The 24006-nt window shown below is 34.6% G+C and overlaps 1 protein-coding gene across 1 annotated transcript in view; it reads right to left on the bottom strand.

Annotated features, from left to right (window-relative positions):
• The window catches only part of LOC150098488 (thioredoxin domain-containing protein 17-like), a 48343-nt gene that overhangs the window by 19394 nt on the left and 4943 nt on the right, over positions 1-24006 (bottom strand). Inside the window, exon 2 of the mRNA XM_090405654.1 lies at positions 1232-1313. Within this exon, the coding sequence (XP_090261780.1) occupies positions 1232-1313 (82 nt within the window). The remainder of the gene's footprint in view (positions 1-1231; positions 1314-24006) is intronic.

The following is a 24006-nucleotide window of genomic DNA, read 5'->3' as shown; positions in this document are numbered from 1 at the left end:
GGCCATACTTGGACTGCAGTCTGAACACCAAGTGTCCAGACCACAGTCCAAGTATGGCCTTGGAGAGTGCCCCTTGCATATCATTGACCTGGTCTCCCTCCATGCATGACCAGGCAGAGTAAGCGGGAGCAGTATTATTCACCAGCTGATCAGGAAGCATCCAACAGATGCATTACCATCGATTTGGTCCCATGCACTATCTGGTAGCCAGCCTGCAGAAAACTATTTTACTGCTGTACTCTCAAATAGAGAAGAAACTGGCTCCCAAGTGATCCATGATATTATTATTAAGAGAGACCTCCAGGGAGTCAGGGACTCCTCGAAGGAGGCCACACACACCAGCTATCATATTTGTTCTTGAATTCATTCACACTGCTTGCACACACAACATCCAATAGCAATCCATTCCAATCACTCACCATTCTATGAGAGAAAAATCTAGATCTCACCCCCTTCTTCGTGCCATTCATTCTCAGCTTCTAAGGATGCTCTCTTGTCCTTGCCCCACCCTCCATATATGGAAAAATTCCACCAAATAAAATCCTGTATGATCCTTTCAGAAGTTTGTAAGTCTCAATCATATCACCCCTCTTTCTCCCATTTGCTAGTGTCTGCAGTCTACAAATTCTCAATCTGTCTTCATAATCAGTATTTCACAATCTTGATATCATTTTTAACACTCTCCTTTGCACTCTCTCCACTGTATCAGAATCACAAAGGAAATCAGGAGACCAGATCTGCACACAATAATCAAAGTGAGGTCTTATCCATGCCATGATCTTTAGAATTCATGGCTTTTAAGATGATGTCAAAGGTTATAACCTCTGGAAGTTTTATATTACTTTTAAAACTTTTACATTTCAAGGTGTAAATTTTGCCTACTTGATTACATAAAAGAATAATGGATATTTATTATTTTTCTTTCTAATATAGTTCTAATGCGAAGTCTTTTAGATTTGTTTTCTTCATCAAAAGCATCAACAAAAGGAACATATTTAAACTGGAATGGCTAGAATTATGGTCAAAGCAATCAGTCTTATGAAGATAGTGTGTAAATTGTACTCTGGGAAGTTTGCCTGTTTACTGGATGAAAATCCTGAGTCTTTAAGAGGAAAACCCTCCAATCAAGTTAAGTAGTGAAATACATGACTGGAACTGGCTCCTAAAATGTGTACTAATAGCACTTTTTATTTATTTTATAATTCAAGAAATATATAAATAATTGACTTACTAAGTTTTATCTCCAACACTGCAATTAATAAAAATTCCATCTTCTGGAGCATGCTTCAATCCTTCTTCAATGACAGGTTCAGCTAAAAAAAGCATTAAAAATATCATTATTCAACTAATGGCACATACATCATAATTTTTTTTTAAAAAAACAAATAATAAATATTAATAATTATTCTGATTACTTAATTTAACATACATTAATCAGAACAAATTAATGAATGTTAAATTAAGAAAATGGAAGTCTGATTTATGGTTTAAATTAGATGAAGGATCAATGCTCTTCAAAAAAAGTTCTGAAAATATAAAATATAAAAATTCAAATATAGTGCATGTGAGCTGTCAACATAGAAAATCAAGCTATAAATGATAAAAATATTAAATTAAACAACAGAAATTATCATTATGTGACACCTCTAAGAAGTCCAAGATCTCTACAGGAGAGCACACCAATCTGCTCCACTACTTAATCCTTTGTCTACATACACAGCACAATCCATCTTTTGCACACAACGGCATTTACCACTCACCAATAGTATTTGTCTGTAATCTGTATTCTCTAAATTTGTAACTATTGTTTACTAAGTTTTAATAGTATGTACACAAAAAATACACACTTGGTCATCTGGGCCTAACTAATATTAGTTGCCATAGTTGCCAGTAAAAGTATTGCATATTTTTAACAGTTACAAGTCTACTTATTTAATTCAGCAAACTGCGCACAAATAAATAAATAAACACACACACACACACACACGCATATTCATATGTTGGACTACAAAAATTATAATGAAAAAAAAAAAAAAAAAACTCGTATATGAAGTTTGCAAAACACACTGTAGATAGGTGAAAAGAAAGAAAAAAAAAACTTGTTGATATTCGATTTAAAAACCATCTTTTTAAGAAAATACATACCGAAGAGATGACTTACATGACATTAACTATTTAACAGCCAAATTTTCACTTGAGTATTATAGGCATTATTAGTATAACTAATGGAACAGAATAAGATACAGCATAAAACAAATAACATAATATTCATCAATTCAGGAGTCATCTCTAATCCAGAGGTTGGCAGTCGTGGTTTTCCACTTATTCCAGTCTTGTGCATCTCTAAAGATCTGGGTGGAACTTTTGCCTATTTGGTGCCCTATGTCCATATAGTGATGTCGTGGTCAATGCCAAGATATCACTATATGAAGTTCTTGTCTGTAGTTTTCTTGTGATAATTGTAATGGTTGGTTCTCGTTCTCTTAGGGAATATGCTCTAAAAATTTCATTTCCCTCTTTCTGATCCATTCAGTAAGCTTCTGTTTTCAGTTTCCTTTTACAAGTCCTTGTTTGCAACTTATTTCTATTTGTATCATTCTTCTTAGCAAATATCCAAAACTTGGCTGTTTTGGATATTTATATTCTTTCTATTTCTTGTTCACATTTTCCATCATAAGTAATTAGACTTCTCATATATATATAAATCTATATCTGTTCTATGGGATGGCCTTCTAAGGTTATGTTTATGTTTCCATCCACAGCTTTATGTCATTATCATTGTTTTTGTTTCCTCTGAGTTTATTTTTATTCCAAATTTATCACAGCTCTCTGTTTTCTTAACTATACTTTGCAGGTCCTCCTCATTCATGATTAGTACTCTGTCGATTGCATATCTTAAGCTATTTGTTTCTTCTACCAACCAAGGTGCCTCTTAGTGTTTCAAATTCTTGTATGACCCTTTTCAAATAGTCCCAAGCAAAAACAGTACCAATACATATCCTAGTTAGATTCTTCTTTTTATATATATCCATTGTGAAAGTGTGTTATTTTTACTGCAGAGTGTTGATTCTGGTATATGTAGTTTTACTATTCTTAAATCTTTTGAGCGCAAACAAACGTTTTCTATGATTCTTCCTATAAGTTTATCATGAGAGAAATGGTGTCAAATGCCTTTTCATAATCTATGAAGCAGAGATGACTTGTATTTTGTAACCATCAGCTATTTAAATCTATGTACTGGTTTGAACTCATTATAGTAGGGTTTAATAGAATAAATACAGCACATATAAATAATTCAATAACATGTTTAATCATTCCTATATTTCATCTCGGTCATTGAGACATCATCAGGGAAACAATATTAAATTGCAAAAACAGACAAATTTATACAAAAACTAAGTGGAAAAGATTAGAAAAATCTAAGGTCCTATAAGGGGAGTCCTCTATGGGTGCTGTTGGCTAGCCTTAGCTGTATTGGGCAGGAGGCCAAAAAATTAGAGCTTCCCAAATCTTGGGAAGATTTGGGAAGCTCTAATTTGAAAAAATATTAGGTTAGTTTTTTTAATTCTGCTGTTGATTCTAAAAAGAAGTCTTTCAAATTTGTATTTTTTGTGGTGAAGCATAGTAATTTTTTTCATTTAATTCTGTGCAAAGTATCCAAGACATGGTTAGCAAGCCCTGACTGACCATCCTTATAGTGACAGATGTATTTGTTATGTTCATCTAGATCATAGATTCCCAAAGTGGGCGGTACCACCCCCCAGTGGGTACTGAAGCCTTCTGGGGGGGGGGGGGGGGCAGAGTGGGATCAGAAGCATTTGGGGGCGTTCAGGCAGTCTAGGGGTCAGTGGCTCTTTATAGAGGAAATTAATAATATATTTAAAAATTAATTATTTTTTCATGATCATACGATTAGATAATCATTTAAAATTTAAATATTGCATTTTAATTCATCTTATGCCCATCTTACACGATCAATTTTTTTTTTTTTTTTATCAATTTTCTATTTCAATTATTTAATCATTTGAAAATTTACCATGTCAGATAGAAACAGATGTCAATGAGAAAATAGAGCATGTATATATGTGTGTATAATAGGTTATGTTTACAGTAGCAAATATATTCGTTATATTTCATTTCAAAATATATATAAAATATATAAAACCACTTTTCTAATTGATTTGTACAAAAATAAACCCAATTTTATATAATTTAATATTACGAGTAAAAATAATAATGGCAAGAAAGAAATAAAATCGTAAATTTTAGTTAGCACTAACTTATATTGCTAACTAGAGGGAAAAAACAAAGCAAATATTATTCGAAACTTATTATACTGTTTTCTGTGGTTATGTTTTGTAAGTTTGTTGTTTATATCTTGTGTAATTATTTTATTTATTAATTATAATTTATAATTATTCGGACAATGTCGTGGTCGGACGAACAAAATGCGCTTGCATGCAAAATAAAAAATTGAACGTGTCATACAGGATATTTTAACTTCTATTTTTTATATACTTAAAAAATGTATTCATTTTTTGCTATTGTAAAAATTGATCGTGCCATACAGGCTTTAGTCTATCCACGCAGCAGACGAGTCTTAACTAGTAGTATGTCAGTCAACTATTATGTAGGTAATTCACTCAATTCAGCATGCTTTGACAGGAATATGAGTGCTTGCAGTGACTTGTTCAAAGCACGAGGACGATGGTATCGCAAACAAGTCAATGCATGCAAGTCGAAAGTGTGATAGATAAGTGGAGTCATACAAAGTGTAAATTAAATCTTTTATTTTGTGAATATTTTTGCAAATTTTATTACTTCATTATGTCTGAATATAAGAAGAAATGTCGACAGTACAGTATTGAGTATTTGAAATATGGTTTTATTCAAACTGTTATAATGGGGGGCTTTATAAAATTTATGTCTTGCAAAGTGGGCGGTGGCCCGAAAAAGTTTGCCAACGTATGATCTAGATGGATGTTAGCAGATTCCCAGTTTGACCATAATATAATAAGTAGCAGGTGTATAAGGAACTTTGTAAACACCTAGAACTATAGAGGAGGTAGAGGATCCTTGGGAGAGAAGATGAAGGTAGCCAGCTTTAGATAAGGTTTGAATTCCATGCAGAGAGGTCTGGCTATTTTTTATGAGGTGTCCTATATATAAGGAACAATGATAGCATTACTGTAGTCAACATGTTGAGAGAGAGAGAGATGAGCCCAATATCCCTCTCTGTTCCATAGTAGATGCTATTGACTCTCCCTCTTTTAAGTTAGCTAAATCCTTAACCCCACTTACAGGTCATTCTTCTTCCTATATTAAAAATTCTACTCATTAAACAACAACACACAGAGTGAATAGTTTATGGTATGAAAGCAAAGTGGAGATTGTGTGTGTGTGTCAGAAATGTTTTGTGAGCAAGTGCGAGAAATGCACGTTGTGTCAAAAGCAGAAGGATGAAGTAACTAATGTTAATGATGTAAGGTAGGATAGTGAAAATATTAGTGGAAGAAGTGAATGAAAGTAGACAAAATATGAATGAGAGCATGAAAGAAGTGGCTGAAGATAATGTGAATGATGAGATGACAGTGAACAGAAATAGTGTGCTCATGCAGTCCTTCATAGGAAAAAACATGAAATCCAGTGACTGGAGAAGTGATTGCATTTGAACACAGAAAGAGGAAGAATGAAAGAAATATGAAAGTGTAAGGTTTTAAAATTTGGGAAGCAAAGGTGTGATGCAAAATGCACCTTGAAAATTAATTTTTTGCCACAGCACCCAATAATATGAGATGGGTGGATATTGTGGCAATTATAGAAAAAGGTCTCCATAAAATCCTGAAAAATTCAGCAGACAATACATAAAAGAACTGTAGTAATTTTCATTAATTCCAAACCTCCTAAGAAAAATGTAGAATTAAAGCCTCTTAATGCTATTCATCATAATGATTACACTTCAGTTTGAAAAGCTGATAAAGGTAATGCAACTTCTTGATTCTAATGTGTATAAAAACAAGATGATGAAACTCTTCAATGACAGTAACATCTTATAGATGCTATTTGATTTGATCAAAGACCTTGATAACTGGCCTAAAGAAATTAAGATCAAATTACTGTGAAACACCCTTCATTAAATTAAAGATGTCAAGAAATTATATTCTTCTTTAATCCTTTATCCAAGTGTTAAGCATGTCAAATATCTTCATGTGCAAATTTTGCTTACACTTGGATAAAGAATTAAACAAAAATATAATTTTTTGGCATTTTTATAATCAAGTGAAAAAACTTTCAACAACTGAAACACCCTGTCAATATGACAGATGTATGATGCACCTAAATTTCACAGGGAAGATATCACATTAAGATTAATTGTAGATGCCAGGTATTTCCAGCATACTATTTTCCCTAACAGTTGGCAAAACTTCTAATTACACATGTACAAAAGAACATTTTCCTACATCAAGAATTTGAAGAATTATCAACAAAATTAAGAATACATTTTGGATTTGACAAATATTTTAACAAGTTTGGATGAAACAAGTCCTAGTACCAATTTCTAAAGAAAGACATTTTTTAGAAGTATTTCCCTCATCATGTTAGAGGTTTAATGGAGTATTAACAGAATTAAGAAAAAATTTAAAACTATTTTTAATGCTTCCAATATTTTCCTTCAACACAGCCAACCTTTTCAAACATTGTCTAAATGGTTGACAACCATTTAGACAATGTTTGAAATGGACAATGTTTGAAAAAGTTGTCAACCATTTAGACAATGGTTGACAACTTTTCAAACATTGTCTAAATTTGATTATATCATGCTCAGTGAATAAGTACATGGAATCCTCTGAAAAGATGGCCATTGAAAAATACCAGACAAAGTCCAAAATATGGCTAAAAGCATGGCATGATATTTTGCTTGTCAGACTTGGTTTCAAAGAAATACTTTGTTTTAATAACTTCCTAAATAGCTTAACAAAATACATTTCACTATGGAATTTGAAGACAATGGAACATGTTCTTTTCTAGATGTACTAATTACAACCACTGAAAATAACAGACCACCTTTCTCAGTACATGTCCCTCGCTTTATGTGATTAATTGGTTCTATGAAATAATTGAGTAACATGAAATCGTATGAAGCGAGTTGAATTTTGCATGGGTGAGATAGGGATAGGGGTTTCTTTAGAAGGATAAAAAAATGAAAAAAAAACCTGTGAGAAAAAGAAATTTTAATGAACGAATGAATTTAATTAATACAATGTCATAAATACCTAAATACTTCATACTTCTGACAGTCTTCAATTGGATAATGAATGGACTGGGTCTGGAGCTTACTAGTTCTATACCTTCTGTGAGACTGACATGCAGCATAATGCTGCCTTGTCAAAGTGGTGAGCACACAAAGTCAAGTGACCACACACAGGGTGATTGTGAAATTGCTACCGGTTGCGATTTTTTAAATTAACTTTTTAATTTAAAATCGCATTATAGCGAAAATGCATAAAGTGTGATCTCGTATAACGAGGGATACCTGTATACACAAAATCACCAATTACATGCAATTTCCCATCATTATCCTGCTAAAAGCTAGGTGCCATAAATATCCTCAAAGAGAGAGCATATATCATATCAAGTAACGACCTCAAAAGGCAAGAAATGAATTACCTCAGAGAAGTACTCCTAAAAGCTAGCAACAATATTTTATGAAACTTCATGCAAACAACAAAAGTTTCCATACAGAAAGACTCATTGCAGGAGACCCACACTGTCCATTATTCACACAATACCTATCATATATCTCCTTAAACTTATCCACTGTTGGGGTGCTCACAACCACCTCTGACATTCCATTCTAATCATTAACCCCTCTCCAAGTAAAGAACCTAGTCCACACACTCTTAGACAATTTTCAAGTGTGACCCCGTGTTCTCTCCCTACTACTCATGTATTGAAAAATTTCTTTTGTATCAATCTTATAGAATCCTTTTAGTAACTTATAAGTTTCTATCATATCCCCTCTCCTCTGCCTGTCAGCTAAACTCTGCAAACCCACACACCTTCAGTCTATCTTATAGGGAGCATTCCACAGTTCTATCAACAGCTTGGTCACTCATCTCTGAATCCTCTCCACCACTTCCCAATCCCCAAGAAATGCAAGTGACCAAATCTGTGCAGAGTAGTCAACATATGGCTGAATCATATCCTTATAAAGAAGGATAATAACTTCCCTATCTTTAGTTGTCAATGTGTTCCTCAACATCCAAGTGATCTTCTGAGCTATTTTGCCAACCTTTGTAATATGTCCTCTGCCTACCTACCATCACCCCTAGATCGCTAGTCTCATCAACTTTCTGTAATCTGTTCATCCTGATGCACTGCTTTATATTTTGCAACATTAAATTGACAACCATTGTCCTTTGCCTGACTGCCAATTTATTTAAATCATCCTGCAGGATATCTACATCACCTTTATGAACTACTGCCCTACACTGTTTTGCATCGTCTGCAAACAATTGAATATTTTCCCTCAAATCTTCTGCCATATCATTAATGTACAAATTAAAGAGTAGTGGCCCTAGTACAGAGCCCTGAAGCACTCACTAGTCACTCTCATTTGCCTTGATTTCACTCCATCAAACACCACCCTCTGATGTCTGTCTAGCAGCCACACTTTAGTTTTCCATGTGGTATTCTGCCATATGACTTGGCAGAGTCCAGCAGTATCATGGTATAGCCATTTCCTTTATCCATTTCCACTGCTACTTTATAAAATTTTAATAAATTACTGAGGCAGGACGTACCTTTTACAAAGCTGTGCTGCCCAATATAGAGTATCATATTCATACATACCCATTCCTGAATTTTACTTTTAATTAATTTTTCCAATACTTTAACCACCACTCCAGAGATACTAATTGGATTGTAATTTGCTACTACTGTCTTGGAGCTACCTTCATGTAATGGAACTATTTTATTCTCTTTCCACTCCCTTGGAACATTGCCAGAGTTGAGGCTTAGATCAAACAGCTTTGTCAGGGGTGTTGGCAGTTCTCTTGCACATTCTCATAGAAATGAGAGCTTGTGTCCCATTTTATGATTTTTATTCTATCTAGTAATTTCCTCTTATCTATGTTCTACTATTATCTATGATCGAGATATCACCAAAATTTTTACTAATACTTAAGTTAACTCTCCCCTTAGTATCCCTAATATTTGTATTATGCTGCGCCTTTTGGAACATTTAGTTTAAGATATTATATACAAAAACAAGGAGAAAGAACTAAAATATGTCTGAAAGTGAAACTATGTTGCAGTCGTGACACTTTATCTCGTTTCTTAACACATTAATTTCCCGCGTGATTAGGTTCGTAATTTTTCAAGTGGTGCATTGGACAGCAATTTCAGACAACTCTTTTATCATTGAACAAAAGGTTTATTAAATTCCTTAACATGGTACAATTCAAATTTTAGTTATTACTCAATTGAATGCTATACTAAATATTTACAAACTGACATTAGCTTATCAAAAGTATTTAAGCTATGATCCTATAATGGGTATTACGATCATGCCACCATACACATTCAACACATAACTTCATATGACATGGACATATAAGATTAATTCACACTATTTAATTATCCAAACTTAAGTAGCTTAACTAAACCATTTACTGCACTAACACATAACTATGACATTTAACTTTCCTGTACATTACAATAAACATGCAATTTTCTCAGGACATGCAATTACTTATATAACATTAACACCAGCCAGCTTACTTTCATTATATTCTGTCAGATACTAAAGTCCTAGTATTGTTTTCTTGGTCACTTCAACAGTTCAGTATTAGAATAATGATAACTATTACAGATGAATCTTAGTTAACACGAGATATAATTTACGGTACCTTTCTTTCCTGAGTTTTCCATATGGGCCTCTATCTTTTTCTGATTGAAGTATCCTGGTATAACCTCTCCGATAATCTGCTTCTCCTATGTTCCTTTTTGAAGTGAACTATGCTTACGCGGTCTTAACCTTTCGTAATTCAGGACACACTTTGAATCATCTATATAACAGCTGTACAACTCGTGACGTGGATATCGATATCTTTGCAGCTTTCCCTTTCTCGTGGTTGTCACTGAAGTTGAAACACAAAGAATATGCTTTCTTTTCTTTGACTGTATGGCATTCCTCATTCTTACATAGGAAGTACGGAATCGAAATCCTGCTCACTTTCATTTCTGTGTTGTGATGACGGAGATATAACCCCTATCTCGCCACTCGGGAAAACACCGTGAAATCCATACGAAAGAGCTCGCGAAGAACTCTCCTGGAACAGAACCAAAACCAAAAGCCAAAAAAGAGTCTCCTTTTCAGGGGGGGGGGTTCTAACCCTTTTATACCCTCTCTCCTAACGGCACCTTCTCTAACTTCTTTTCTCCCCCCCCCCTTTTTGACTTGACTTTACCGACCAATTAGGGTGGTGTTTTTCTGCCAAACGTCATTTGATCGGCGAGCCCGTAACGAAGTCTCAATCCGGGAAATGACCCTAAGCGATTGTCTGTTGTTTTTCTTGTGCTAGCCTCTAATTTAATCCCCTTTCCAAAATTTCTTTATGAACTTACTTAATACTTTAATCTCTAGCCTCTCACATACGATCTCTTATGACTAATCCTTTTCTGTCTTATTTAGTTAAATTTTCTCTTTTATATCATATTACAACATTAATATATTCTTTCTGTTTGTTAGTTAGTTCAACAAGCACCTTTATATTTTATATATTTTATTGGATGCAAGAATATTTCTTTTTCTTTTAAATAATTCATCTATTATCTTTTATGCAGGGTTTTTAATTTATTTATTCTTCATGTTACACCATGATAGCTGAGAATTCTACATTCCTAAGATATCAGGTGTAACAGTATGCAAGGCCCATTACATTGCTGTTGCATTTTTGAAAATTATGGAGACAACTACCATGTTTGAATGAAAACTTTAGTTTAATATAACTAAAATCTACAATTCGACGTTTCGACCTTTATGTCAAGGTCATCTCCATGTCTCCATAATTTTCAAAAATGCATTTGGATCACCATGCAAGCCTAAAAGAAAGGGCCCATTGCTGTATTCACATTGATCTTTGTCAATATACTAAATATCTCCAGTTCACCTACCTCAATTCTTACATCATTCTCTATCACATCAGTAAGTGCAAAGTCGCCACTGGGATGACAAACCCTTGCAAAGTGATGACTTAGTAACTGAACTATTTCTTCTGTTACTCTTACTTTCCTACCATCAGTAATGAGAAAAGTTATCTTTCCATAATTCTTTCTCTTACTTGTCATGTAGGAAAAAACTCATTTGGATTTACTTTGGCCTGTTTAACTTATTTTCTCTCAAAATCTGCTTTAGTCTTTCTTATCGTACTAGCTACCCTTCTTGTGTGTGCTTTATACAGCTCATGAGCATGCTGATCACCGTGTTGTTTATAGTCCTTCCACAATGCTTTCTTTTTTTTGCAGCTCCTGATTTATGTTGTTACTCATTCACTAAATTCTCACTCAGTTTATCCTCCTGACCCTGGGTATACAATATGATACTGCCTAACTCAAACAATCTCTGACCACTTCCCATACAGAACTTTACTGATAGCATTTTAGAATAGAATTCTAAACCATTATAATCTTAATGCCACTTTTAAACCACCTATAAAATTAAAAAACATATTCAACTACTCTAAGGATTCTCCCCCCCCCCTCCAATGGCTCACCCTGGAGTTTATCATATCTATTGCAGCTGTAACTTACCTTATATTGGTGAGCTGGACGTATAATCCATATCCATAAAAAAGAACACAAGCAACACATTAAATTTAACAAATTTGGTGAAGCAGGCGCTTCAGATCATGCTCTTAAAACCCTACACCAAACTGATTAGAAAAGTACATTCTTTATATCATACAAAAACTTGGTGAGATGGAAAGGGGGGGGGGTGCAATACATAGCCTCTCCTACTCAAATGCTAACCTCACCTTGTGGTCCATCCTGTTCTAAAAGTACAAATGAGGCACTGGCGACCAAGTATAGGCAGTATAACATCCTAACACAGTAAATGTTACTGTGTTAGGATGCTACTTATCACCAGAGGTGATAAGTAGCAGCTGTACCACTGGACTTACCCAGCGACAGGCTAGTAACCTGCCCCGGGGAAATTCAATATACTTTCAAGTCTCATCCAAAGAAAAGCCAGATGGATTATCAGGGTAAAGATCACAATTCAGGAAAAGGTAAATGAAATTGGAAAAAGGAATACGATGAAGATTGCAACATGGAATGTAAGAAGCATCACATACAAAGAAGAGGAACTTGATAAACAACTAAACCAAGCTAACATAAAGATATGTATAGTAATAGAAACAAAGAAAAAAACAAAAAAGTACAAAAGAAACAAGAATATAAAATCTACAGTGGGGTAAAAAAAAGAAGAAAGAGCAAAAGCAGGTATAATGTATAATATTATAGTACATAAATTTCTAAAGAACAATATTGTATAACTATTTGAACAAAAACTAATAGAGACATTAAGAGGCCACATAACGATAATTGGTGCATATGCACCAGAAGAGGGAAAAGAAGAAGACAGTAATATATTTTATAAATACAGAATGCCATAGATAAAACAAACAAAACTAACTATTTACTACTAGCAAAAGATTTAAATGCCAGAACAGAAAACAAAAAATACAAAACAAGCATAGGTAAATTTGACAAAGATACATGTCATCAAACTGGTCACAGACTGAGATTGTCATTTATAATAATATGAGAATAAGAAATTCAGTGTTTAAACACAAGGAAATACATAAATATACTTGATCAGCCAGAGGATTCAAATCAGTAATTGACTACAATAAATTTAGTTTAATCCTTTATCCAAGTGTTATCCATGCTGACCAGGCTGAGTAGTTAGCATATCCGCTCTCCAGCCAAAAAGCTGTGGGTTTGAATCCTGCGTGGGCACGGATGTTTGTGATTGTCTGTGAAAGCACTAGTGATGGTGGTCGGCAGTAGATGGTGCTGGTGTTAGATGATGAAGGTTGGTGGAGTAGCGAGATGAAGAGTTGTAGAGTTGATGCCCTCCCTCGATGAGTCTTTGGACTCACTGGAGGTGTGATATAATAATAGTAATAAGTGTAAGCAAACAAAGTTTGCACCTGAAGTATCTTCAGGAACTGAGGCAACTCGTGGTAAAGGTGGACTAAGCTCTCATAATGCAAAGCACATCTACTTGCAGACATGTATAATGCTATGCATTAAGGGAAGGGCCACTATCCAGACAGGTTTCGACCTTTATTGAGGTCTCGTCAGGGGGGGGGGGCAGACCCAAAGGTGGTGATACTAAGGTGGAAGTAATGGAGAAGTCATGTTTACCTATATGAGTTGCCAAAATGTGTCTCACCTCATTATTAAATTATTCTGGATTTAGAGAAAGATGTTGGAAGTTTTTTCCACTTGGTTAGACTATAATAAATTAAGTTTAATCCTGTATCCAAGTGTAAGCCCACCTTAACCACGAGTTGCCTCAGTCCTGAAGATACTTCAGGTGCAAACTTTGTTTGCTTACACTTGGATAAAGGCTTAAACTAAATTTATTATAGTCTGACCAAGTGGAAAAAACTTCCAACAAGTAATTGACTATGTTATCGCAAATTTTAAATTAGCGGAGTTAATTTTAGAAATAAAAGCATATTGAGGCTTCGAATTAACTGATCGTTATATGATTATTAAATATTTCAGGAATTGACAGCATATACTAGAAATATAAATTAAATCAAACTTTAATATATACTTTCCAATATTTCAGCGTCACATTGCCATCTTCATGGAAACTTAAGATAAAGACACATGCACATATTGGAAAGTATATATTAAAGTTTGATTTAATTTATACTTCTAGTATACGCTGTCAATTCCTTAAGTATTCAATAATCATGTTTAACCAGCATATAAGCCTTTCTACAAGAATTACTATCATCCACGGAGATTCCATCGCACACAAGGCCCGCCATTATGGCAAAATGAAGCTGAAGTTATCTAGACAACTGAATTGCCTGACCTTCCTAAAATGCTGCCGGGATAATCAGGTAATCCCAAATTGTGTAAAATTTAAGCACCGTTTCTTTTCACAGAAAGCTCTCCATATCTATAACCGCACGAGCCATGCTTTGCTACGGGAACAAATTAACGCTACACGCATTTCCCTAGCTGACGTAAACAGAGCTATTTTGGCACTAGAGGAAGAGCTTCCTAATACGCTAAATCACAAACTCTGGTGAATTCTACATAATGTCTCGTGCACTGCGGCAAATAAAGAATTCGAAAAAAGAAAAAATACAGAGTCGACATAACAAGTTTGATAAATTAAAAAAGAACTCAACGTCCTAACCAAAACTACAAACCAACACTGTAGTTAACCTTTCTTCAGTTATTTTGAAGCCTGAAGCACTCAATGCTCTGTCCCGTGGTCACAACTTCGCAATTGCTCCTAGGAAAATAGCGGCCGAGGAATTAATGATCCAGATTAAACTCAGGATTCGCCACCTTCCAAACCACATCACCAAAAACCAACATATCCAACAGTGAATACAAGACTCTACAGGAATTGAAGAAAAACAAACACCAAAGCGGATAAGGGAAACGCCACTGTGGTACTCAATCATGCTGACTACACAGGTAAGCTTAATGCTTTACTATTAGATCGAGCTACTTACCTCCCCAATGAATACAATCCCACCAACTCACAAATTAGAAAACTCCATAGGCTCCTTAAGAAGGTCACTTGTTGGCCTGTGGAAATTACTAACAAACTAAAAGTATATAACTCTAGATCCTCCCCCTCCCCATATATATGGGCTCTGAAAAATACATAAAGAAAATGCAGCATTACGTCCCATAGTGGATGGCATTGATTCCCCCACGTACAAACTAGCTAAATATTTAGCCAAAGCGCTCTCCTACTATATTGGCAACACACCATCACACATAAAAAACTCAGCCCACTTCAAAGCCAATATAGAAATCCTTACACTCCAACATAATGACATAATGGTCAGTTTTGACATCTCCTCCGTATTCGCAAATATTCCCCCTCAAAGAAACCTTAGAGGTAATCCAAGCTAAATTTCCTCCCAATATCTCAGCCCTATTTCAGTTCACAACGAACTCAGGCTATTTCGTTTGGCAGGAAAAATTCTACAAACAGACAGAGAGGACAGCCATGGGTTCACCACTTTCCCCATCCTTAGCCAACTTCTTCATGGAGACTTTTGAAGCCTTAAACTCTGCCCCGCAAAAACCTACCATATGGTTTCGCTACGTCGATGATGTGTTCACTATTTGGCCACATGGCTCGGATACACTCCTCTCATTCTTAACACACTTAAACAACCAACAGCCCAGAATCAAGTTCACCCTGGAAAACAATAGCCTCCCCTTCCTAGACACACTAGTTCAAGTCTCGTCATGACAGGATGAATCTTTATATGGACTTTTTCAATCGAAGGTGAGTTAGCCGATCTCATACAGAGGTAGCAGGGTTTTAATTCCCAGAAACTCGGGTTTTTCATCCCGCATACAGACAAATCGGCCCTTCAGAACACATGCAATTTACAGACAAAAAATACCAGTTGTGGTGATGGTGGTGGGCAGTAGATGGCGCTGATGTAGATGATTGGTAGTAGAGGTTCAGTGTAGTGGTGGAGATGGAGAGTTGTACAATAGCTGTCCTCCCGCGATGTGTCTTCAGACTCCTTGGAGGTCACGAATAATAATAATAATAAGTTGATATGAAGAAGTGGCCAATTGCAGACAATCATCCAAATGTTCATTTGTAATTTGGTTTCTTAATTGATTTTTTATGACGGTCATATTTGAAAAAGCAGAGATTCTGACAAGTACGTCGAGCCGAAACACAACAGAATTTTTCGAGCAATATCAGTTAATATTGGGAATTTTTCATGTGCGTATTCCAAATGACTTCATGGTTTATTGATTTTAAATGTAAACTATTCTGAATGTTTATTATCTCAAGTTCTAGTTCAGCTTGATTTATATCAAACAGCCCACTAATTTTATTTGAAATTTCTGTGATGTTCAAGTTTTCTTGAAATGGATTATTGATAAAAGATACAATCATTTCAGTTTTATTAAAATCTTTAAATCTTGAATTTATTTCTCCCTCAACTAATTCTGTTTCACGAATAAATTCTTTTAAATCATAGTGAAGCATTTCTTGATTTTGTTCAAAAAATTTTAATAAATATGGGAGATGTCTAAATTCACAGTCATTTATATTTTTCTTTAATAAAAGTATTCTTGAAAAGTTTTTATTGAATGTCAATTAAATTTTTATCTCTACCTGGTAACTCTAAATTTAAATTGCTTAATTTCGTACAGAAATCTACTAAAAATGAAAAGTGTAACAACCATCTTTTATCACTCAATTGTGGATAAATATCTCCTTTTTCATTAAGAAAATTTTTATATCGTTAATTAATACAAGAAATCTTTCTAAAAACTGACTTCTGCTGAGTGAACGAACATTATTGCACAACAGAAGTTCCCTATCATCATCTGCCTGTAATTTAAATAACCGCCGTTGCTGGGCTTTTCCTCGAACAGAATTTACGATTTTAAATGTAATATTCAAAACATCTTTGTGTTTAATCTTTTACTACACAGTACTTGTTGGTGAATAATACAGTGGTACATTAAAAAATCTAGATATTTGACATCGTTTTTACATAATAAAATGAAGCCTGATTTATTACCTATCATTGCAGGAGCACCATCAGTAGTAATAGACAAACGTTTAAAATGCGGAAGTTTGTGATGTTTCACAAATTCATCAAATGCCGAAAAAATGTCTTCTCCCCTAATCCTGCCCAATAATGGTATAATTTTCAAAAGTTCTTCTTTACTTGAATAATCTTGAAATACCATGCGAATAAATACCATTACCTGAGCAATATCAGTGAAGTCGTTTGATTCATCAAATTGTAATGAAAACACAGCACACTGGTGAATGCCTGACATTAACCTGGTCTGGAAACTTTTCTCCGGCAATTGGAACTCTTCCTTTCGGCAATTTGAAACCTTGTCTGCGGCCTAGAAGTAGTCTCTCTCTCTCTAGCGACGTCTTGAACCGAGAAGCTCCTTTCTGGAAGCGGGAAACTCCTCTCTCAAGCAATGTGGATCCGGGCAGTCTCTCTGATGGTGACTCTGGACCAGGCGGCCTCCTCTCTGACAGCAATTCTGGAACTGGAACCCCTTCTGCTTGCTTCAGTCCCTTTTTAGAAAGATACCTTGCATGAAGTTTGGCAACCACCAAAGAATCAGTATGAGTCTTTCATCTTAAGTTTCAAGTTCGGCACGCCTTTTGTTCTCCTCCGCTTTCTTTTGATTGTAAGTTGCCGGCCATCGGAAAATTGTCTGAGCTCTTTCTGACTGACTTCGGCGATGTTTACACTTAGAGCCTGCCAGCCTTTCTCATACATACAAGTTTCAATAACAATCTTTCTAATGTCGCCATGTACAGCTTTGGCGACAAAAACATTGCCTTTATTTTTAACACTCTAACATATTCTTATTAAAGCAGTATATACAGTTAGCTTCAAAATAGTTATTTACAAAAACATCTAATACAAACTATACTGAGACAAACAAAGTTTATTTTTTTTACAATATTCACATGGGACTTAACCTAAAAAATCGATGTAATGTGCTTTGGAATATTTAATATATAAGCTACAATCTAGTTTTTACACTTTGCTTATAATCGTATTCACTCGGCTTGCTGTTTGACTTCCAACTGATCCAAATTAATTCATTTACCCGGACTTATAAGAAAATTACTAATTTGACAATTTTAATGAAAAATAAATTAACAATAACAATACACTTAAAGCAAATTAAAAATAATACAAAATAATGATAAATAAAATATTATGTTTTCAGTTTTAATTAAATTTGTAAGTAAGGAGGAATACACAAGAGATTGACCAAAAATCGCTCCGCGATCGATGGGTTGAACACCCCTGACATAGAAAATTGGCATCCCTTATCCACTCCACTAAAGACCAACCACTTCCCCTAGACCTACCTGGTGTATACCAGGTCCCTTGCAGCTGTAAATTGTCCTACTTTAGCCAAACAGGCAGGACAGCAAATATCAGAATCTCAGAACACAAGGACTACATCCGATTTCACCAGCAGCCACTCTGGGCTTGCAGACCATGCTCTGGATACTCGCCACAGAATAAGGTGGAAGAAAGCCACAGTAATACACTGCAGCAAGTTCAAATATGAAAGACTATTCATGGAATCAGCCTCAGCCCTTAGGAACATACCAAACCTCAACAAATTTGGATGCATGAGACTGCCCCAAATTTGGGAAACATACATCAGGAGAACTTCAGCCCAAAGGCCAAGAACACCTAATATAGCCCACCAGGGGGTACCATCAGGATTTTAGGAAAATGGTAGCTTCCTCGCTTCGTTTCTCATTTGCTGTTGTATAGTACTTGTGTGCACGTGTCTTTATCTTAAGTTCCCATGAAGATGGCAACGTCACGTTGCTGAAATATTGGAAAGTATATATTAAAGTTTGATTTAATTTATATTTTTAGTATACGCTGTCAATTCCTTAAGTATTTAATAATCATGTCCAGCGTATAAGCCTTTCTACAAGGTATCAGCAAAAATTCGATTTAAACCAAAGTGGCTAAAAAATACAATAAATTGAAAATTCTTATCAATCGAGTTATAAATTTCTTCATTACAGGATTCCCATGGTAGACAACAATATCAAAAATGCACAAACTTAAGAATCAAGTGACAGCAGAGGAATGGGAAAATTTGAAACAAATTCTCACAAAAGCAGCAACAGAAAGCTGGAATAAAGCACAAATGGATTAGAAAAAGAGCACTATGAGACTGGAATAAAGAAATAAATATAACAAAAACAAAAAAAGGCCAGTTACCAGAAAATTTCCAAAACAATAGAAGCAGAAATAGAGTATAAAAGAAATAGTGCAATTGCAAAACGAGAAGTAAGGAAAAAACAGAGAGAGATGGAACAATTTTGTAACAGAACTAGAAAAAGATATATTTAAGCCACAACCCAAAATCTATAAAGGTAATAAAATACATGAATAAAAAAAAAAAGAAATGATAAAAATACAAACAACTGGTTTAGAAAAATGGGTGACCTATTTCCAAAATCTCTGGACAGATGAGAACAATGAAATAAAATTTTATAAAACAAAGAATGACCTAACAGAAAATATCAGAATGTTAGAACTGAAAAATACAATAAAGAAGCTGAAAATAGGAAAACACCAGGAGAAGACAATATAAATATAGAACTATACAAAAATGCAGATGAAAAACTTAATGAAAGACTTCTGAAATTTTTTAATATGGTTTGGATGTCTGGAAAAACTTCTAACTCTTGGAAAAGAGCACTGGCTATCCCAATCTATAAAAAAGAAAATCAAGACAATTGCAATAACTATAGGAGAATTAGTTTGCTAAATACAGGATAAAAAATATATGCAGGAATATTAAGAGAAGCTAAACAATACTGTAGAGGACAAACTGTTAGAAGAACAAAATGGTTTCCGAAAAGGCTCATCCGGCATAGATCCAATTTTTACTCTAAAATTATTAATAGAAAAGAGAAGAGAATTTCAAAAAGAAACGCACATGGCCTTTACTGATTATGAAAAAGCTTTGACAAAATTAGTAAGCAAAATTTGTTTCAAATATTAACCGATTTAAATATACCAAATCAACTTTTACAATCCATTCAAGAAATATATACAGGAAATAAAATAGCAATTAAATTAGAACACATCTCAGAATGGAAAGATATGTCAAAAGGAGTATGACAATGATGTATCCTCTCACCTCTGCTTTTCAATATATATATATAAATAAAATTATAAAATTCTGGAAACAGTATAACCCATTTGGTATACAAATAACCCGACAAATGAAGATAGATAACACTACTATTTGCAGATGATTAAATAGTATTAGCTACATCAGAAGATGATTTACGAAGATCATTAAAATCATTAAATAATATCTCAAAACAATATAATATAACAATATCTAAAGAAAAAAAAATAAAAATAATGGCATTCCAAGGAGAAAACCCAATAAGTAAAATAGTGATAGATATTAGAACAAATAAATATTTTCAAATACTTGGGATGTGATTTTTTATATGAAGAAGAAAACGACATAGACACTAAAATATCAAGCTTTGTCAAAATAAATAGCATAATAAATAATATATTTAAGCCGTCCCTAATACAATAACACACTAGAATCAGACTATATAATGTCTTGTCAAAACCAACTCTACTACACGAAAGTGAAACATGGACCATAAAAAGGAAAGATGAAAAATTAATTCAAACAGCAGAAATGAAATTTCTCAGAAAAACAGCTGGATATACCAAGAGTGATCATAAAACAAATGAAGAAATTTTACAATTCCTGAATATAAAACCAATTAATTACTACATAAGACAGTAAATAAACAAAAAATGGATAGAACATTTAAATCGAATGGACAAGAGCAGATTACTGAAAATATTATACAAATATAAAATAATTGAAAAAGAAAAATTGGAAGACCAAGAAAGAGATGGCATGAGAAACAGACTAAAACAGGCCATCTAGCCTAAAACCCATGTTACGAAGAAGAAAAACTTGGTATGAATGGAAGCAAGTCCATACTGAAAGTGGGAGTTTAGAAGAAATTCTACTAACTAGAAAATCTCATTTGAGTCATATGACAATGCCATGTCAGGGCAGCTAGAAGCTTTTGAAATATGAAGTTTCAAGTGAACATGATAAATATACATATGGATCAGATCAAATCCACATAGCTAATAGCCTATATTTAACCATTTAGTACTGTTAATATAAAAACAAGGGGGAGCTGGAGAATATGTTTTTCTGCAAACTATCCAGCACACCTGCTGAACAACGACTGACCATGTGCCAGCTTCTATGCTCCGCATGTATCTGTTGTACTTGTATTCAAGAATAAAAGTACAATGGTTCGTACAAATTCAGTGTTTTTAGTTATGTAATGATTCATATTAAATGCTTTTTATATATTTGTGTGTTCATCCCAAACCCAGATGAAGCCACTAGCTCAAGTGGTAAAACTAGTAGGTTTTATTAAATAATTATTATGACCTATAAACATTACAAGAGGGAACTACTGGGAAAGGGGACTATATGAAAAAAAAAATAAATAAATAAAGAGAAGCATGAAGAATTTTAACAAAGGATTTCATACCAATAAAAATATACTGTACTTGATATAAAGAAAGGAAAGCTGAGAAAATGGAAGCAGATGAATGGGGATATTTCAATAGTTTTTAGAGAGGTTTCGGATACATAATCATAACTGGCAGTCAAGCCTTCTAAGTTCTTTGCTAAGGCGGTTAGGCATAACTTCTGTCCGTCCCTGTTGCCACCTCTCTTGCTTCCTGAGGGCCCTATGCTATTCTCACCCAAGGCACTTGGCATCAGTTTTTTTTCCTCCAACTCCTGCCTGAACAACCAAAACAAATCACCTCTTGTACTATCCACTGTGGCATTCTTCTGAACTTTTGCCAAAAGGACATCAGGAAGATCCTCATTGATCTTGATACTAATAAGGCTCCTGTCCCAGACGTTATTCCTTCAGTTGTGCTCAAGACTCTGACTCCAAAATTGACACCTATCCTGTATTATCTATATAAACAATCATATTCTACTGGCATCTACCCAACAGCACGGAAGCAAACCTACATCCAGCCTATACCCAAAACAGGAGAAAAAGTCAGCCATCTAACTATCGATCCCATTGTCCTCACCCCAGTACTTTCAAAAGTTATGGAGAAAGTTATCAACAACCAGTTTCTTCATTACCTGGAGACTCAAAAGTCAATTAGCAATCACCAATATGAATTCCACCATTCTCACTCTATAGCCAACTCCTAGCTAATCACACCCACCACTGGACACAAGCCATGGAAAGATATGGAGAAACTCATGTTACTGCTCTTGACATTTCAAAACATTTGATCATGTTTGGCACCAAAGCCTCCTGAATAAGCTGCCATCTTATGGCCTCCTCCCGCACTTTGTGACTGGACTGCCAGCTTCCTCACTTGTTATTCATTGTGTCAAAGTGGATGGCTTTCTCTCATCGGATTTCTCCAGGAATGCTGGAGTGCCCCAGAATTTTGTACTCTCATGCTCTTCCTCCTTTACATCAATGATCTCCTTTCTCTGTCTTTAAATCCTATTCACAGCTTCACAGATGACAGTACTCTTCATTTATCTTCCTCATTTGAACTTCCATAACCAGTGACTTAAACACTGACCTCCTCAACATCAATTTTAATGCCAAACAAACTCAAGCTTGCCTTATTAACTGCAAGAAAAATCCTATCTCATCCTCTCTTACTTTTGATAATATTTCAGTTTCCTTTCAAGATCAGCTTTCTCTTCTTGGGTTGACTGTCACATCCAGTTTATCCTGGCACAAACATATTACTTGCATAGCCTTCTTAGCCTCTAAAAATCTTGGTGATCTTTTCATTCTAGACATTCTTCTCTTCCTCTCAATTCCAAATGCTTCATAAGTTTCAGATACCACAAGCCTTGGAGTACTATTCCCACATTTGGGATTGGGGGCAGGAGGATGCAGAAGAGCAGAAGTTGTGTCCATAGCCTTGCTGAAGGAATACAAGTGACATTTTCAAACAGCACTCACAGTCCTTCAGAAAAAGCCAAGTTTTCTGAACTTAGCCATTTCAAAGTCAGATTAGGAATCTTTTAAATTTTATTTTTAGTTGCAAGCTATAGTTTTAAGCTTAGTATAAAGCTGGCATTTTTCCCTGAAAAATCCCTTCTAATATGATGACTTTTTTTACCCCTTGAATTGTCTTGGTACACTTGTTGGAAATAATAGTAGTCAAGAATTTTGAATGGAATGGAGAATGAAGGCTTTCCTCCATTTCACTTAAAATTCTTGACATCTGAGGCTTATCTAAAAGTACCATTTTAAAGTGTTACTATCTGATTCTGTTACTGCTGGGCAAAATACCTTAGCATTTCTTTCTTTCTAACTTGATCAGTGGAATTCAGAAAAGCCAATATGAGATGTAGACAATGTGGTTCTCAATGTCTTCAGCTGGGCACATGGACTGCAGAAAATTCAGCTTCCAAGCGATAAGACTGGATATTAGACTTTGAAGTATGATGAAGACAGCAAATGAACGATACATAATGCAGTAAGGAAATTCTGAGCAGAGCAGATCAAAATGAGGGAATTCTGGCTTTGGCATTCTCTGACATTTTGGCAGATGTTAACAAGATTTTTCAGGAAAACATAATGCATTCTGTGCTTCAGAATGCATTATGTTTTCTAGCAACAAAGGTGCATTGGTAAGTAGAAAACCATTTGAAATGATTTATTAGTTTCTCTAACCACAACATATTCTGTGCAGTGATATTTCACTTTAATATTTATATATTTTACACAAAAGAGTATTAGACAAAGCACCTTCATTAGTAAGCAAAAAAAAAAAAAAAACTTCAAATAACTGAATAAAATGCAAAAATAACATTCCTTGGCCAACTATCATCACCGTTGTAGTCAGGAAAAGCAGTATTAAGCTAGCAAAAATTCACAAAAGATGTAATTACAACTTATAATTATACATATTATTTCTTTGTAGCCAGAGATGCAGTTTACCACTATATACTGTGTGGCTATTGTAGAGAAGCTAAAATGACTGATTCAAGGATATAAATAGGATTTTTTTGGTGAGAGTGACCATGAGGTGTTTACCTGGGTGGTTGCCAGCAGTGTGAGGAGCTCTGTGAGAAAAGGGTATATGTAGAACTACAAGGGCAGGTGATTAT

Source organism: Typopeltis vanoorti, chromosome 15 (assembly GCF_054136105.1).
Source record: "Typopeltis vanoorti isolate ZY-2024b chromosome 15, IOZ_Tvanoo_1.0, whole genome shotgun sequence".
Lineage (NCBI taxonomy): Eukaryota > Metazoa > Arthropoda > Arachnida > Uropygi > Thelyphonidae > Typopeltis > Typopeltis vanoorti.
The sequence above is the reverse complement of the archived record's forward strand: the minus strand, read 5'-3'. Positions and strand labels throughout refer to the sequence as shown.